At 50.2% G+C, this 15,602-nt stretch overlaps 1 protein-coding gene across 2 annotated transcripts in view; it reads left to right on the forward strand.

Annotated features, from left to right (window-relative positions):
- CRAMP1 (cramped chromatin regulator homolog 1) overlaps positions 1 to 15,602 on the forward strand; it is a 45,595-nt gene that overhangs the window by 18,437 nt on the left and 11,556 nt on the right. For both annotated transcript variants that reach the window (XM_070460892.1, XM_070460893.1), the window contains exons 7-11: positions 10,107 to 10,192; positions 10,665 to 10,788; positions 11,789 to 11,870; positions 12,336 to 13,469; positions 14,558 to 14,735. In XM_070460892.1, coding sequence (XP_070316993.1) covers positions 10,107 to 10,192; positions 10,665 to 10,788; positions 11,789 to 11,870; positions 12,336 to 13,469; positions 14,558 to 14,735 — 1,604 coding nt within the window. The remainder of the gene's footprint in view (positions 1 to 10,106; positions 10,193 to 10,664; positions 10,789 to 11,788; positions 11,871 to 12,335; positions 13,470 to 14,557; positions 14,736 to 15,602) is intronic.

The following is a 15,602-nucleotide window of genomic DNA, read 5'->3' on the forward strand; positions in this document are numbered from 1 at the left end:
GCAGGTTCCCGGGCTCTGTGTCTGGACTGTCACCTGTCTGAGCAGGCCTGAGTGTGGCCAGGTTGTTTGCACCACCACGTATGAAAGAGCAGAGGCTCGTCCCGGTGGCCGGGGGAGCAGGTGGCTCGGCCAGCTGGCATCACTGGGCACACCAAGCCTCCCAGAGGTGTGGGGTATGGTGGAGGCCAGCGGCCCCCACCCCAGGGTTGTTTATCACCCCCGTCCACCTGTGCACTGTCAGTGTCAGGCCGCCCTGCCTGCTTCCTGCCCTGTGTGGGCTCCAGGATATAAAGGTTTGAGTGGTGATATGTGCATGAGCCTTCCCTGGAGAGTCATCCCTGTGGCTTTGTGGATCTGTGGTCTGTTCATCCTTCCCCAAGGCCCCAGTAAGGGACATAGGCAGTTTACGGAGAGTGAAGGACTGCCCTAAAATTAATTTGAATTCTATGTGATTGCTGGTTGTTTTTTTTTAAGAATTCTATTCCTTTAGTGTTCCTTATATTTTTAAGGTCATCATTGGGAAGATTCATAATTCTGTTCAGGATGGGTATGACTTTTGGTATAATATCATGTGCTCATGTGACTCCAGCATTTGTCATAGATTCTCAGGGAAGGAGTGGTGGGCGTGTGTAGACCTTACAGGGGGCTGCCAGCTTGCTTTCCAGGGAGGCTTCCAGGTGCCCCGACACGCCTCACGCTGGCTGTGCTCAGACTGTCTGATCTGAGCCACTCTGCTGGTGAAGGGGTGTCTCTCTGTGGTTTTCACTTCATTTCCCTGAGGGCTGGTATTGAACACCTTCCTAAGACTCACTGGTTGTCTCTTGTGGAGTGCCACTTCAGGTCTTGTGCCCACTGAGTTCTGAATGTCCTTCATTTGTTCCAGACACAAGCCTTGTGTCAGGCAGGTGACTTACAAACATTTCCTCCCAGTCTGTGGTTCATCTTCTTAGTGGCTTTATCAGTGACCTTCACAGGGTAAATGTTTTCAGCTGTGGTGTAGTCCAGTTTGTTGTTTTTTTCATGTTTGGATCATGCTTTTAGTATGTCCAAGAAGTCTTTGCTGAACTCAAGGTCACAAGATTTTTTCCAGTGTTTTTTCCTAGAAGTGTTATGGTTTGATACATAAAGCCACTCTGAATTGACTTTGGTACACACCATGTCGTTTGTGCTGAGGTCCAATTTGTGGCCTGTGGGTGTATCCAGTGGGACTGGCCCCCCCTGCTTCCCCTATTCTCTGCTTTTTCCCCCTCATCTAAGGTCTGTTGACTATACTGTGTGGGTCTGTTTCCAGACTTTAAATTCTGTTCCATTGATGTATTGTGTGTTCTTTTGACAACAGACATCCGTTTTGAAGAACAAAGCAAAAATCCGGTAAAAGTGAGACAGAGATGGGGGAGTTAGGAAGGTGCCTGTGGAAAAACTAGTCCTTGACATCAGAACATTGAGTATTTATCTCACTTGCCATCCCTGCCTCTCATGCAGACCATTTCCAAATAACTGTCTATCTCCCTTCGTTATAAAATTGTAGAATTAGATTAAGGAGCAAATGAATTGAGAAAAGCTCTAAAATTAAATCTCATTACATTGGTTGCAGACCCAGCAGCAAAGAATTTGGCACATATTTATTAGACTTATCAAGTTAACTTTGCAGAGAAGTAAATGAAAAATACAAGAAAGGAAAGCTCGACTCCCATGCACACAGAGGAGTTACTCTGCTGCCTGATCTGTTGAAGTCACACTGGTGGAGGACTCAGAGGGGTCTCTGCATCGCTCCGTGTGAGCAGGGCTGGGCCTGATTCTCCTGTGGGTGCTCCTTCCCAACCTGGCTGGGGCCAGGCCTCCCTGTGCTGACTCCAGCCTCCAGCCACTCCTAGAACTTTGATTTGTGAGAAGAGGAAAGGGATCGTAACCACAGAACAGTCTCTAGTCATAAAGCATGCCCTGTTCAATTTCTCTTAAAAAAAAAGGAAGTCCCAAAACAGCAGTTTAACGGAAAATGTGGTTATCACAAATACAGGTGCCACATGACATGGCTCCCCAGCTCTTTAAATCTTGCTGCTGCTGTTGTGTTTGTCTGGGATGGAAGGGCAGGAATGTCCACTTGCTTCAAAACCCTTTACTGGCGGGAGCTGTGTAAGAACTGACCCGTTGTTCTTGGCTCCCACTCGAGCAGCATCAGGACGTCCTGGGAGTGCTCTGCTGTGTGTGTTTCCCCTGGGTTGAGGGGCTTCAGTCTCACGCTCTTGGTCTCAGTGGAGACAGTGTTCCCTGCAGGCTCTCATCCTCTCTGAACCTCCCCTCCTGACACAACAGTGGGGGGAGCTGGCTCCTGGGGTCTGCCTGCCTGGATAGCTGTTTCTCCTAAATTCACAGGATCAGAGAAATTTAAGTAAAAGGAAAAACGAGAGGAACTACTCCCAGTTAAAAGAACAAGAGGATAGAGAAGGGGCATCCAGTGGTGACAGTGGTTCTGATCAGATCAGGGACCAGAGAGGGAATGTGATCTCCCCTGAGTCACGGAGGGACTGGTAGAGCTGAACAAGAACCCACGCCTGTAACTGAAGACAGGGGTCTTTCTGCTACACTCTTAACAAATAAACCCTGAGATCTTTGTACATTATCTTATGGGAAAGACTCCCTAGAGTCAGAAAGAGGTGAAAAGCTCTCCTGGGTGACTGTTAGTTAATGAAGCCAGTGTTGGATGGATTGGATCGAAAGATGACAGGTGCTGAAACAGAACCTGAGGGGGGAAAAGGAAAGTGGACCCTCACCTTCAGGATTCACTGCCAGAAAGCCGCTCTGTTTTTGACCTCCTCCACAAGCAGAAAGCCCTAAGTAGAGCCTGTGTGACTGTTCCGTTAAAGCAGGCTGTGAAGGTAAAGCCTGGTCGCAGACTGCAAAGGGGCCAGGGTGTGAGACCCTCTGCTTCCTGTGCTGCAGTCAAACATGGGACACCAGTTTTGGTTGAGCCATACTTGCCAGGTCCCCAAAGGAGGCTGGCAGTGGACGGGATCGTTGAGTACATGTGCTGTGGCCACTGGAGCCCCTCTGTCTGAGGCACTCAGGCCCTGACCCCACCCCACCATGGACTCTGGGTTGCGCAGGTTCTGCTTGTCCCACCACCCTTCTCCTGGGACAGCTCTTCCCGCCGAGTAGTGCCCCTGTGAGAAGCCTTTGTGTTCATCAGCTGTGCCTTGTAAAAATGAGATTTTTAAATCCTTAAAAAAATAAAAGAAGGAGGGAAATTTCTTGAGAGAACAAATAATGAAATAGACCTCTCCAGTCTACCCCATGCTCAAAAAGGAGGTAATAAAAATGCTGAAGGAATTAAGAAAGGCTATCATTAGAGATGTAGATCACTGGCTTAAGGATCTAGAAAGTATAAAGAGGAGCCAGTTGAAATCAGACAACTCAATTACCAAGATGAAAAACAGCTAAAGACAGTAAACGGGTAATTAAATAATGCAGAAGAACGAATAAGTGATCTGGAAGATAGAATAACAAAAATCCCCCCAATCAGAACAGACAAATGAAAAAAATGAAAGCAACATACAGGATCAGTGGAATAATATGAAGTGTGCCAATCTACGCATAAAAGGAAACCGAAGAGAAGAAAGAGAAGGGAATCAAAAATACATTTGAAAGTTTCCCAAACCTAAAGTGGGAAACAGTTTTAAAGGGACCAGAAGCACAGAGGGTCCCAAACAACAAGAACCCAAACAGACCTACTCCAGGGCACATCATGACAAAAGATAAAGAGAGGATTCTGAAGGCAGCAAGAGAAAAACAAAGAGTCAGTTACGAAGAAACCCCCATGAGGCTATCAGCTGATTTCTCTACAGAAACGGTCCAGGCTAGAACGGAGTGGCAAAATAAATTCAGAGTCCTGAAAGGGAAGAAATTTCCGTCTAGGATATTCAACCGAGCAGGCAGGATGATCATATGGAGCTGAAGGAGAGAGAACTTCAGAGACAAGCGAACACTCAAGGAATACAGTGATACTAACCCTACCCTTCAGGAATAGTGAGAGGTCCTTTCTGAATAAAAGGAGAAGCAGCAGTCTATAGGAAAGGGAAATATCACAATAGGAAAAAGAAATCTGTTCAAAGGACTAAAGATCACTTTAGCTAAGCCAGTACATAGATTTTAAAAAATAAAAAAATTCTGAGAAAGCAATTGTAACTACAATGAACAGCAAAGGATAAACATGAAGATCTAAGATAAGACCTCAAAATCACAAAATGTGGGGGAGGGGAATAAGGAAGTATAGACCTTTTGGAATGTATTTGTATTTATATGACTGCCAGTGTAAAGCTGGTAGATACATTTTTGGGTTCATGTATTTGAGAACCAAGGTAACCACAAATCAAAAAACAAGGAGTAAGGAACTCAAGAATGAGCCCCCCACCCCAAAAAAAAAAACCATCAGGCCACAAAAGGGAAAATGAAAAGTGCAAAGCAACACCAAAAAGAAATATCAAATTTAACTGGAAAACAAGACTTAAATGGCATACTTGTCAGTAGTTGCTTTAAATGTCAATGGACTAAATGCTCTAATCAAAAGATACAAAGTGTCAGGTTGGATAATAAAAGAACTTACAACAGGCTACCTATAAGAGATTCACTTTAGAGGGAAAGACACAGAGATTGAAAGTGAGGGAATGGAAAAAGTTATTTCATATGAGAAATGATGAGAAAATGGAGGTCACAGTACTCATATCAGACAAAATAGGTGTTAAACGCGATACGGAATTCTTGGTGGTCCAGTGGTTAACACTTCGTCCTTTACTGTCATGGCCCTGGTTTGGGAACTAAGATCCCACATGCTGCAATTACTGAGCTCATGTTCTCTAGAACCCGTGCTCTGCAGTAAGCGTAGTCTGTGCATTGCAACATGAAGCCCTTGCACTGCAACTGGAGAAAGCTCGTGTGCTGGGTATATGAATACCCAGCACAGCCAGAAACGAAAAAGTGAAAAATCAAGTACTAACAGACACAAAGGGAATAATTGATGGGAATGCAATAATAGTAGGAGACTTTAACACCACACTGACATCAATAGACATTTTCTAGACAGAAAATCAGTGAGGCAACAGAGATCCTAAAAGACACAATAGAACAGTTAGACTTAATTGATAGCTACAGGACACTACCTCCAAAAAAACCCAGAATATACATTCTTTATAAGTATCCATGTAACATTCTAGGATAGACCACATACTAGGGCATAGAACAAATCTCAACACGTTTAAGAGAATAGAAATTATTTCAAGCATCTTTTGTGATCACAACTGCATGAAATTAGAAGTCAACCACAGAAAGGGAAATGAGGCAAAAATGATTACACACAGACTAAACAGTGTGCTACTAAAAATCATCAATAGGTCAGAGATGAAATCAAAGAGAAAAAAAAATCATGAAGACAAAGGCAGTGAAAACTCAACCATGTGAAGTCCGTGATATAGCAGAAGCAGTCCTGAAAAGTTTATAGTCATACAGGCCCTTGTCAAAAAAACAAGAAAAAACCCCAAATAAACCTAACCTACCACCTAAAAGAATTAGAGAAAGAAGAACAAACAAAATGTGAAGTCAGCAAAATAAAGACCAGAGAGGACATAAACAGAAATTAAACAATAGGAAAAAAAAAAAACAATAAAACCAAGAGTTGGGTTTTTTAAAAGGACAAAAATATTGCTAAATCTCTAGCCAGGCTCACCAAGAAGAATAAAGAGAGGACCCAAATGAAGTGAGAAGAAACGGCAGCTGACACCTCAGAAATACAAAAAATCATTAGAAAATATTATGAAAAGTTCAGTTGCTCAGTTGTGTCCGACTCTTTGCAACCCCATGGACTGCAGAATGCCAGGCCTCCCAGCCCATCACCAACTCCTGTAGTTTGTACTCAAACTCATGTCCATTGAGTTGGCGATGCCATCCAACAATCTCATCCTCTGTTGTCCCCTTTCCTCCTGCCTTCAATCTTTCCCAGCATCAGGGTCTTTTCAAATGAGTCAGTTATTTGCAGCAGGTGGCCAAAGTATTGGAGTTTCAGCTTCAGCATCAGTCCTTCCAATGAATATTCAGGACTGCTTTCCTTTAGGATTGACTGGTTGGATCTCCTTGCAGTCCAAGGGACTCCGAAGAGTCTTCTCCAACACCACAATTCAAAAGCATCTATTCTTTGGTGCTCAGCTTTCCTTATAGTCCAACTCTCACATCTGTGCATGACTACTGGAAAAACCATAGCTTTGACTAGAAGGACCTTTGTTGGCAAAGTAATGTCTCTGCTTTTTAGTATGCTGTCTAGGTTGGTCATAACTTTTCTTCCAAGGTGCAAGCATCTTTTAATTTCTTGGCTGCACTCACCATCTACAGTGATTTTAGAGCCCAAAAAAATAATCTGCCACTGTTTCCACTATTTCTCCATCTATTTGCCATGAAGTGATGGGACCGGATGGCCATGACCTTCAGGCCAACTTTCTCACTTTCCTCTTTCATCAAGAGGCTCTTTAGTTCTTCACTTTCTGCCGTAAGGGTGGTGTCATCTGCATGTCTGAGGTTATTGATATTTCTCCTGGCAGTCTTGATCCCAGTTTGTGCTTCATCCAGCCCAGCGTTTCTCATGATGTACCCTGCATATAAGTTAAATAAGCATATGAAAAGTTACATACGAACAAAATGAACAACTTATTAGAAATGGAGAAGTTTTCAGATATATACAGCCCATCAAAACTGAATCAAAAAGAAACATAATTTGAGTAGACCAGTCACTGGAAGTGAAACAGAATCTGTAATTTAAAAACTCCCTTCAGATGTATAAAATAGATAACTAGTGAGAACCTACTGTATGGCACAGGGAATTCAATGCATTGTGGTGACTTAAATAAGGAAATTTTAAAAAGAAGGGATGTGTGTGTATATATATGGGCGTCCCTGGTGGCTCAGCAGTAAAGAATCTGTCTGGAATGCAGGACACCTGGGTTTGATCCCTGGGTTGGGAAAATCACCTGAAGTAGGGGGGAATGGCACCCCACTCTAGTACTCTTGCCTGGAGAATCCCATGGACAGAGGAGCCTGGCGGGCTGCAGTCCATGGGGCGGCACAGAGTCGGACACGACTGAAGAGACTAAGCAGCCACAGCAGCGTTTTTGTATATAGATGATATAACTGATACACTTGATCTACAGCAGAAAGGTCCAATAAAAGTTTAAAAAAAAGCTCCCTGCAAACAGAAGTCGAAGACTGATGGCTTCACTGCAGAATTTTGCCAAGCATACAAAGAACTTATATTAATCCTTCTCATACTCTTCCAGAGGGCTGATGGGAGGAAACACTTCCAAAGTCAGTCTGTGAGTGTACCATCACCCTGATAGAAAATCTAGGCCAATACCAAAAAACGATGACCAGCCAGTATCTTTGATGAATTCAGCTGGAAATCTCTCAGCACAATATTAGCAAACCAAATCCAACAACACATATAAAAGATCATATGCTACAATCAAGTTGGATTTGTCCCAGGGTCCCTAGGATGGTTCAACACATGTGAGTCAGTCAGTGTGATTAACCACATCAGCAGAAGAAAAGACCATGCGATCATCTCAAACAGATGCAGAAAAAGCATTTGACTCTCACCAAAATAGGTATGGAGGAAACATTTCAACGTAATAAAAACCAATCTTGACAGACCTATAGCCAACATAATGCTGAATGACGAGAAGCTGAAAGCCTTCCTATTAACTTCTGGAAGAAGACAAGGATCCCACTCTCATCACGTCTATTTAACAAAGTATTGGAACTCGTAGCCACAACAGTCAGACAGGAAAAAGAAAGAAAAGGCATCCAGACTGGAATGGAAGAGGTAAAGTTGTCATCATATGCAGATGACATGACTCTATATAGAAAACCCTAAAGACTTCATGCAAAAGCCACCCGAACTTATAAAGTGAGTTTAGTAACATAGTAGGACACAAGATTAATACACAGAAATCCGTACCATTTCTTTACACTGAAATACCAGAAAGAGTAAAAATAACTTCTCAGCCTTTGGTTCAGGTCAAGGGTAGAAAGAGTAAAATCATGCTTAAAATCGCATGAAAAAAAAAAACTTTAGAAATAAACCTGACCAGGGAGGTGAAAAATTTCTATGTTGAAAGCTATAAAACACTGATAAAGGAAATCAAAGATGATTCAAGGAAATAGATATCCCATGCTTTTGGAGTGGAAGAATTAATATAGTTAACATGGCCATACTGCACAAAGCAATCTGTAGATTTAATGTGATCCCTGTTTTTCACCTAATGAGAACAAGTAATCCTAAACTTTGTATGAAATCAAAAAAACCCAGAACTGCCAAAGCAGTCCTGAGGGAAAAGAGCAAAGCTAGAGGCATAACCCTCCCAGGCTTCAGACAACGCCACAAAGCTACAGTAATCCAAACGGTGTGTGATCTTCATGTAAAGACAGACCTTTGGATCAGTGGGAGAGAATGGAAAGCCCAGAAATAAACCTGCACACCTCTGGTCCATTGCCTTTTCAGAAAGGAGGAGGCAAGCGTGCACAGTGCGAGAAGACAGTCTCTTTAGCGAGTGGTATCGGGACAGCTGGATAGCCAGTCACATGTAGATCAGCGAGATTACGGCACGCCTTCACGCCATAGACAAGAACAGACTCACAATGGCTAAAAACGCAAATACAAGGCACAGCACTGCAAAGCTCCTAGCAGAGAATATAGGCGGAACATGTACTGACACTTGTTCAGTCACTTGTTCAGTTGTGTCCAGTGTTTCAACACCATGGTCTGCATCATTCCAGGCTTCCTTGTCCTTCACTCTCTCCCGGGGTTTGCTCAAACTCATGTCCATTGGTGGAATCTGAAAAATAATACAAATGAACTTTTTTATGAAACAAACATTTGTAGATGTAGAAAACAAACTTAGGGTACCAGAGAGTGAGGGGGTGGAGAGAGAAGAGTTGGGGGTTAGCAGACATACAGTACCATATATAAAAGAAAGAAATATGGAGTTATTGTGTAGCAGAGGGAACTCTGTTCAGTACCTATGCTTCTGAAACTAACACAATATCATAGTTCAATATTTAAAATAGGTAAAAAACCAAAACAGTCATAAAAGCAATAGATATCAGCCTTGAACCTTTTGTAAAACATAAACTTACGTTTGTTCACCAACCATTGGGTGGCTGGCCAATGCCTTTTCTTAGGGGCTTGCTCCATGGAGTCTTATGGTGGTTTTATTTGGAAGTTCTAGCCAAGACACGTCATTTATGATTTCCTGTTTTCAAGTGGAGCAAGAACATAGAGGCTGCAGGGACCTTCTTGATCACCCCCAATCTTTCGTAATTGTCTGGCCCACCTTGTTTGGCTGCAGTCTTGAAGACAATCTACCTTTATTGAGTATTGCCAAAGCATACCAAGTGTGTTTTCAGAGGGAGCTATTTTTTGTGGCTTTTATTTTTCTTTCATTAGTAGTAGTATTTCTTTATGTAATTTGAACATTGTATAAATTGCTGCCACAGCAGTATTGAGAGAGAGTCACCCACAGCTATGACATGTGTTGGGCAGGCCCCACTGATTCTGGGCCTGCTGCAGGTCAGTGCGGGGAGCACAAGCATGTAGCACCCCCACCTGCTAGCTTCCAGGGCCCCAGCTTCCACTCGACCCCCAGTGTGGTTTGCAGAGGCCTGAGTGACGTTCCTGACTCATAGAGGTGGGGTGGGTTGAGAGGTCACATAAAGGTGGGTGAGCCCATCTGCTCTGGGGCAGAGGAGGGGAGGGGGCCTCCAGGAAGCAGGCTGTTGGGTGGGAGGTGGCAGGTGCTCATGGTCACCAGGCAGGAGGGCAGGTGCGTCCTGAGCGGTGGGCGCTGCCTTTGTGGCCAGCTGCCTGCTCAGGGAGGTCCAGGCCAGCCTTGTCGTCTGTCGTGTGACGTCCGCCTGCCCGCAGCCCTGGGAGCTTCTGCAGGGGCCCCCTCACGGGGCCAAGCACAAGCCCCGGAAGGCAGGCTGGGTGCTCGGCCGGGGCCCTCCATCATTTCACAGGGTGGGAGTGACTCTACTCTGAGGCCTCAGCGCTCCTTCAACCCCTCTCCCAGGGCCACCACAGTCCGGTACAAAGGGAGGAACCTGCGGATCAAAGCACCCATGTGCCGCGCCTTGAAGAAACTCTGTGACCCCGATGGTACGTCAGACGCAGCTCCGCTGGGGTGGGCCAGGCCAGGTGTTGAGGGCCCGTTCCCTCTGGGGAGGCTTTCTGGACAGTTGCGTTTAGTGATTTCCAGCCTGAGCTGGAAACGTCCCGTGGCATCCTGTGGTGGCCGAGCCTGGGTGATCCACTCCTGGACCGCAACTCCAGGCACCGTGGTGTGTCCACTCAGGCATCTAGTCCAGCTCTGAAGCCCCCGCTGTCCTGAGATGGCACATCGTAGGTGTCAGGGCGAGTCTCCTGTGGCTTGTCCAAGGGCCTGGCACGGCGGGTGTGCGGCAGCTGTGGCAAATGTAGAGCTGCTCCTCGCCCTACCCCCTCCAACTTTCCCCAGGGCTGCTTGCCCCTCCCCCTCTCTGGGCACCTTAGCGGTCTGACCAAGAGCTTCACCTCATCTCGAGGTCCATCTGTGCCCGCACAGATGGCGCTAAAGCCCCCTCTGTCGCAGGCCTGAGTGACGAAGAGGACCAGAAGCCAGTGCGCCTGCCCCTGCGGGTCCCTGTGGAGCTCCAGCCACGGAACAACCATGCCTGGGCCCGCGTGCAGAGCCTCGCCCAGAATCCACGGCTCAGGTGAGGTGCTCGACGTTTGGAGGGGAGCGAGCTGCAAGTGACAGGGCTGGAGGGGCCCCTGGGAGAGCAGCAGCCACCCGGTGCCCTGGCTCCACCTGAGGGTCGCGTGAGGGCTGCCTCAGCGTGAGGTCCTCGGACTCCAGGGCTACATTTGCGTCGCCGGCTGGGGTTTTGCAGGCTTAGAGCGGGTGTGAACGCATCGCAAGGTCACAAACCAGCAGCTTTAGGGTCTTCCCGCCTCTTTCCCTGAGACCCGCTCCCTTTTTTCTCCTGCCATGTCTCTGATGTGTGTCTGGCTATGCACTGGGCACCCAGGGTTGGGTCATTCTCTAGTTCTCGTTATTTTGTATATTAACTGTGAGCTTTTTTAAAGGGACCAGTTCAGGGCATTGGGCACCTTGACAGTGTTGTACAGCTGTGACCTCTCTAGTTTCAGAAATTTTCTTCACCCAAGAGGAAACCCCATGCGCACCTAACACTCACTCCCCATCCCCTTGCACCTTCCCCAGGCCCCACCGGCCTCCCTACACTAGTCCTTGTAGATTCACCAGTGCTGGATGTTTCACATCAGCGGAACTGCACGTGGGTTCTTTCTGTGTGACCTCAGTGAGCATCTGGTCTCAGGGTCATCTGTGTCATAGCCTGGGTCAGGACTTCATTCCTCCCATGCATATTTTTATTTTCTTGGGCTTCATTAAGGCTGCACCCACTCTTTGACCCCTGAAGGAGCTGATAGGAGAAGGGCCGTTGTGCCAGGCCCTGTCCTGGTTGACGCCTCGTCCTGTAAAGGGCGCTTGGGTTCTCTTACTTCTTGCAGTTTCATGTGGGCCTCCAGTTTTCTCAGTTTAAACAGTTGGTGTTAGAAAAGAAGCCGGGGGCTCTGCAGGGACACTGTGGCTCGGGCCTAGAGAGCCCGGCGGCATCTTGCTGCCACAGCCTTCAGGACTCCCAGAAGGCCCCGCACGTCCCAGCCCCTGCCTCTGTCTGTCGTTCTCTGCAGGATGATCGTGGAGCTACATCGGAAGGTCTCCAGCCTCATTGAGTTCCTGAAGCAGAAGTGGGCACTTCATGAAGTACGAATCGTATCTTTTTCTTAGTGAAACAACCCCCACCCCACAGCACCTGCTGCCTGAGACTCGGGGGCATCTCCTTCTCAGTCCTGGCTTGGCAGCAGAGCCCTGGGGTGTAGTAGTTGGGCCATGGGATGGTGTGGAACACAACTAAAACCCACAGCCGTTTGTCCTCTGGGCTTGAGGTCTGAGCCCCCTTTGTGGCTTCCTCGTGGTGTGAGAACTCGTGGCACAATAGCCCTCTATGCCTGAATGGCTGCCGTGTGGCCCACAGGCTGTGGCCAAGGCACCCCTGCCAGCAGGTTGAGGGAAATGACTGAGGTTAGCTCTCCATCTTCATGTCCTGCACGGTCCCCAGCACAGAGGGCGGTGATGGGTGTGGGGCCCCTACAGAAAGAAGTGCCTGTCCTGTCTCCCTGAGGCCCAGTGGCCTGGGGGCACGAGCTACCACGGGTGGATCCTTGATGGTGCACTCAGCGGAAGACGCTGGAGGAGCGGCAGCTGCAGGACTCATTCTCGGAGCCGTTGCAGGAGAAGGTGGCGCTGCACTTGTTCCCGGGCGAGAACTGCACCCTGACACCGCTGCCAGGTGTGGCCCGCGTGGTGCATTCCAAGGCCTTCTGCACGGTGCACTGGCAGGAGGGCGGCCGGTGCAAGCAGAGCGCCAAGGACACCCACGCGCTGCCCCCAGCCCAGATCCTGGGCATCCAGAGCGGGCAGGGCACGGCCAGGGGCCAGCTGAAGTGCCCCAGGGCTGTTTCTGAGGCCAAGGCCGGGGGGCGGCCCCCTCCCTCCACTGATGCCTCACAGAGCTCCGGGGAAAGTTCCCCAGAAAGTGCCCCTGGGGAGGGGGCTGCCACGAGTTTCAGCAGCCCAGACGCCTCCGACAGGCTCCCCCCGGGGCTGCAGGATGCCGGGGGACGGCTTGAGAAGACCCCAGCAACTGCCGCTGCAGAGGGCGGAGACGGCCCCGCCCAAGAGCCCGGGGCGCCAGTGTGTGCCTGCAGCCAGCTCCCAGATCTAGAGGACGAGCTGTCCTTGCTGGACCCCTTCCCCCGCTACATGAAGTCCTGCCAGGACCTCATCATTCCCGAGCAGGGCCGCCGTGCGGACCCGCGGCCCGCAGCCTGGCCCTCCCCAGAGGCCCGTGGCATGGAGGGGGCTGACCTCAGCCAGGCCAGGGCCCCATCCCCTATCCGTGGCCCGCCTGGCCCGGAGCCTCAGCCTAGCCCCGGGCTCCAGCCAGACGTCTGCACTAAAGACTTGGCGGACGCACCTGTGGAGGAGCCTCAGGAGAAGGTGAGCCCCTCGGATCCTCCACCTCAGGGCCAGCCTGCTACCAAGCCTCCGAAGGACGTCCCGGCCAGCCGGCTGGCCCAGCAACTGCGAGAGGAGGGCTGGAACCTGCAGACCTCCGAGAGCCTCACGCTGGCTGAAGTCTACCTCATGATGGGCAAGCCCAGCAAGCTGCAGCTGGAGTACGACTGGCTGGCGGTGCTGGGCCCAGACACCCCAGGACCCCACGCCAGCCCACCGCCCGCCGCCTTCCACAAGCAGCGCCTTCTCAGCTGCCTCCTGAAGCTCATCTCCACTGAGGTCAACCCCCGACTGGTAAGTGGGGTCCAGAGAGGAGGGATTGGCCTCGGGGCAGTTGGTCGGGGCCCAGGGGCTCCCAGAGGAGCTGGTCCAGGGCTGGCCTGTGGTTCCCTGGAGTAGGGTGGGGTGCACAGGGTAGGCAATCAGGGCCCTGGTGCCCTGTGGTGCAGGCCCTCGTCCTGTCCCGGGGAGCTCCCCAGCTGCGGGGAGGCCACTGTGCCTGAACGTGTGGGTCACGGGGACAAGCATCAGATGGGGGCAGTGTGGCCCGGAGCTGGGAACAGTGCAGGTTTCAATGTGCTTGGGAAAGGCCTTCCTGGGGGGATGGTCGGGGCACAGCCAGGGTGCAGGGAGCAAAGCTGGGTGGGGGCTGGGCTCGGTGGAGTGTGCCCCGGGGACCTGGTGGGCAGCTGCCTGGGAGGTGGCTGGTTGGAGTGGTCTTCGGTTCCTCGCCAGCCTCCCGTTTCGGGGGGCAGTGGCTGTGATGGCCCTGGGAAAGGGTGCCCTGCCGGGTGGGCCTTGCCAAGGCCAGCGAGCAGAGCCCCACGTGGGCCGGAAGAGTCAGCGCTCCTGGCAGGAGAGCAGTGGTGCTGGGGGCCGGGGTGGTGAAGTCACAGGGTGTGGTGAGCGGAAGGGGTGCCCGTGTGGTGGGGGCCTGGGCACTCAATGGCAGCCGCGCCTGCGGAGGCTGTGGCCTCGGGCAGGCCCACGAAACCCCTGAGGTGGGGGTTTTGACTCAGCAGAGGGCTCTTTGGCCGTACTTGTGTTTAGCTTTAGAAATTACTCTTGTGTTTCCTTTCTCTGACTCACAGAAGAGGCTTTAAGAAGGTGAGTCCCTGTGGCTTGCCACTCGGCGTCCCCTCCTGTCACTGAGGGGGACAGCCTGTCTGCACCACCATGGCAATGAAGACAGAGGGCTCCCGGAGGACAGCGGCTCTTTGCCTGGGGGCCTGGGGCGCTGACTGTGTGTCATGGCGTGTGACCTCTGGCCTTCTGCTGTCCCTCCGCACTCATGTGTTTCTGTGCCTCCGCCCCGGGCACTTGGTCCAGAAGCATCGTCCATGTGCTGAGTTGGTCCATGTCCTGGCCCGTTTCTGTCCCAGGCTCCAGAGACGAACACTGGCTCCACAGCCTCTGTGAGGCCCGCCCAGGAGGAGCAGTCAACGACACCGCCAGGAAAGGTGGTGACCGTGAGCTCCCGCAGCCCACGCTGCCCCCGAAACCAGGCTGCCCTCCGCCACAGCAAGGCCTTCTCGCCCAGCTCCGTACCTTGCTCCTCAGGTGAGGCTCGACTGGCCACATGCGGTGCTGGGCCTGCAGGGGCCTGGGGGCTCCACTGTGTTTGCCACAGGCTGGTGGATGGCGTGCGGGTACAGAACTCACCACCGCCTCACGGGGAGGGGAAGAGCAGGGCCCAGCACAAAAGCCCTGGGGCATTGGGTGTGGGAGCTGACAGGAGATGTGGGGGACCCTGACCAGTTTGTTCACCTTGGGGGACGTGCCTTCTGAGATCACCTGCAGCCTCTGTGTCCTGCTGAACTGGTGGCTTAGAGCCTGAGGAGGGCTGGTTCTTTCTGAGTCTTACAAAGGCTGCTTTTCTTTTCCTCTGAAAGAATAGTGAGGCCTTCAGTTAAGGGATTCCCCAACAGCTGAACACAAATCTTGGAAAGCAAGACGGGCTTACCTGCTGGTCCACAGTTGTGTCTGTGAAGTAATTTAAGTTCAGGGTCTCTTATTCGGTTATGTGGCACATAAAACCCCAGGACAGACAAAACCGGTTTCCCTAAGGCGTCGATTTACTTACTATTTTTATTGGAAAAAATACATTGTTATGGCTGGAATTGTTCGTTCTGCATGAATTGTAAAGAACGAAGCTGGTGGAGTGTCAGGTCCCCTTCTCCTGCTGTCGTGTTCTCTGTTTCCCTCCTGGTGTTGGTCCTTCTCCTGGCGGTGGCCCCCTGTGGGGCAGCCACAGGCTCTGAGCCCATTGTCCTCAGGGCAGAGGCACATTCATCAGAGCTGAACCAGGGTGGTGCCAGCAGGTAGGCTGTGTGATCTTCTCCACGTTCTCTCTGGGCTTCAGTTTTGTAATTCTGTGAACTCTTAAATACCCACATTTTCCCTTGATTGAGGATGCTTCTGGCCCAA

Source organism: Odocoileus virginianus, chromosome 33, assembly GCF_023699985.2.
Source record: "Odocoileus virginianus isolate 20LAN1187 ecotype Illinois chromosome 33, Ovbor_1.2, whole genome shotgun sequence".
Lineage (NCBI taxonomy): Eukaryota > Metazoa > Chordata > Mammalia > Artiodactyla > Cervidae > Odocoileus > Odocoileus virginianus.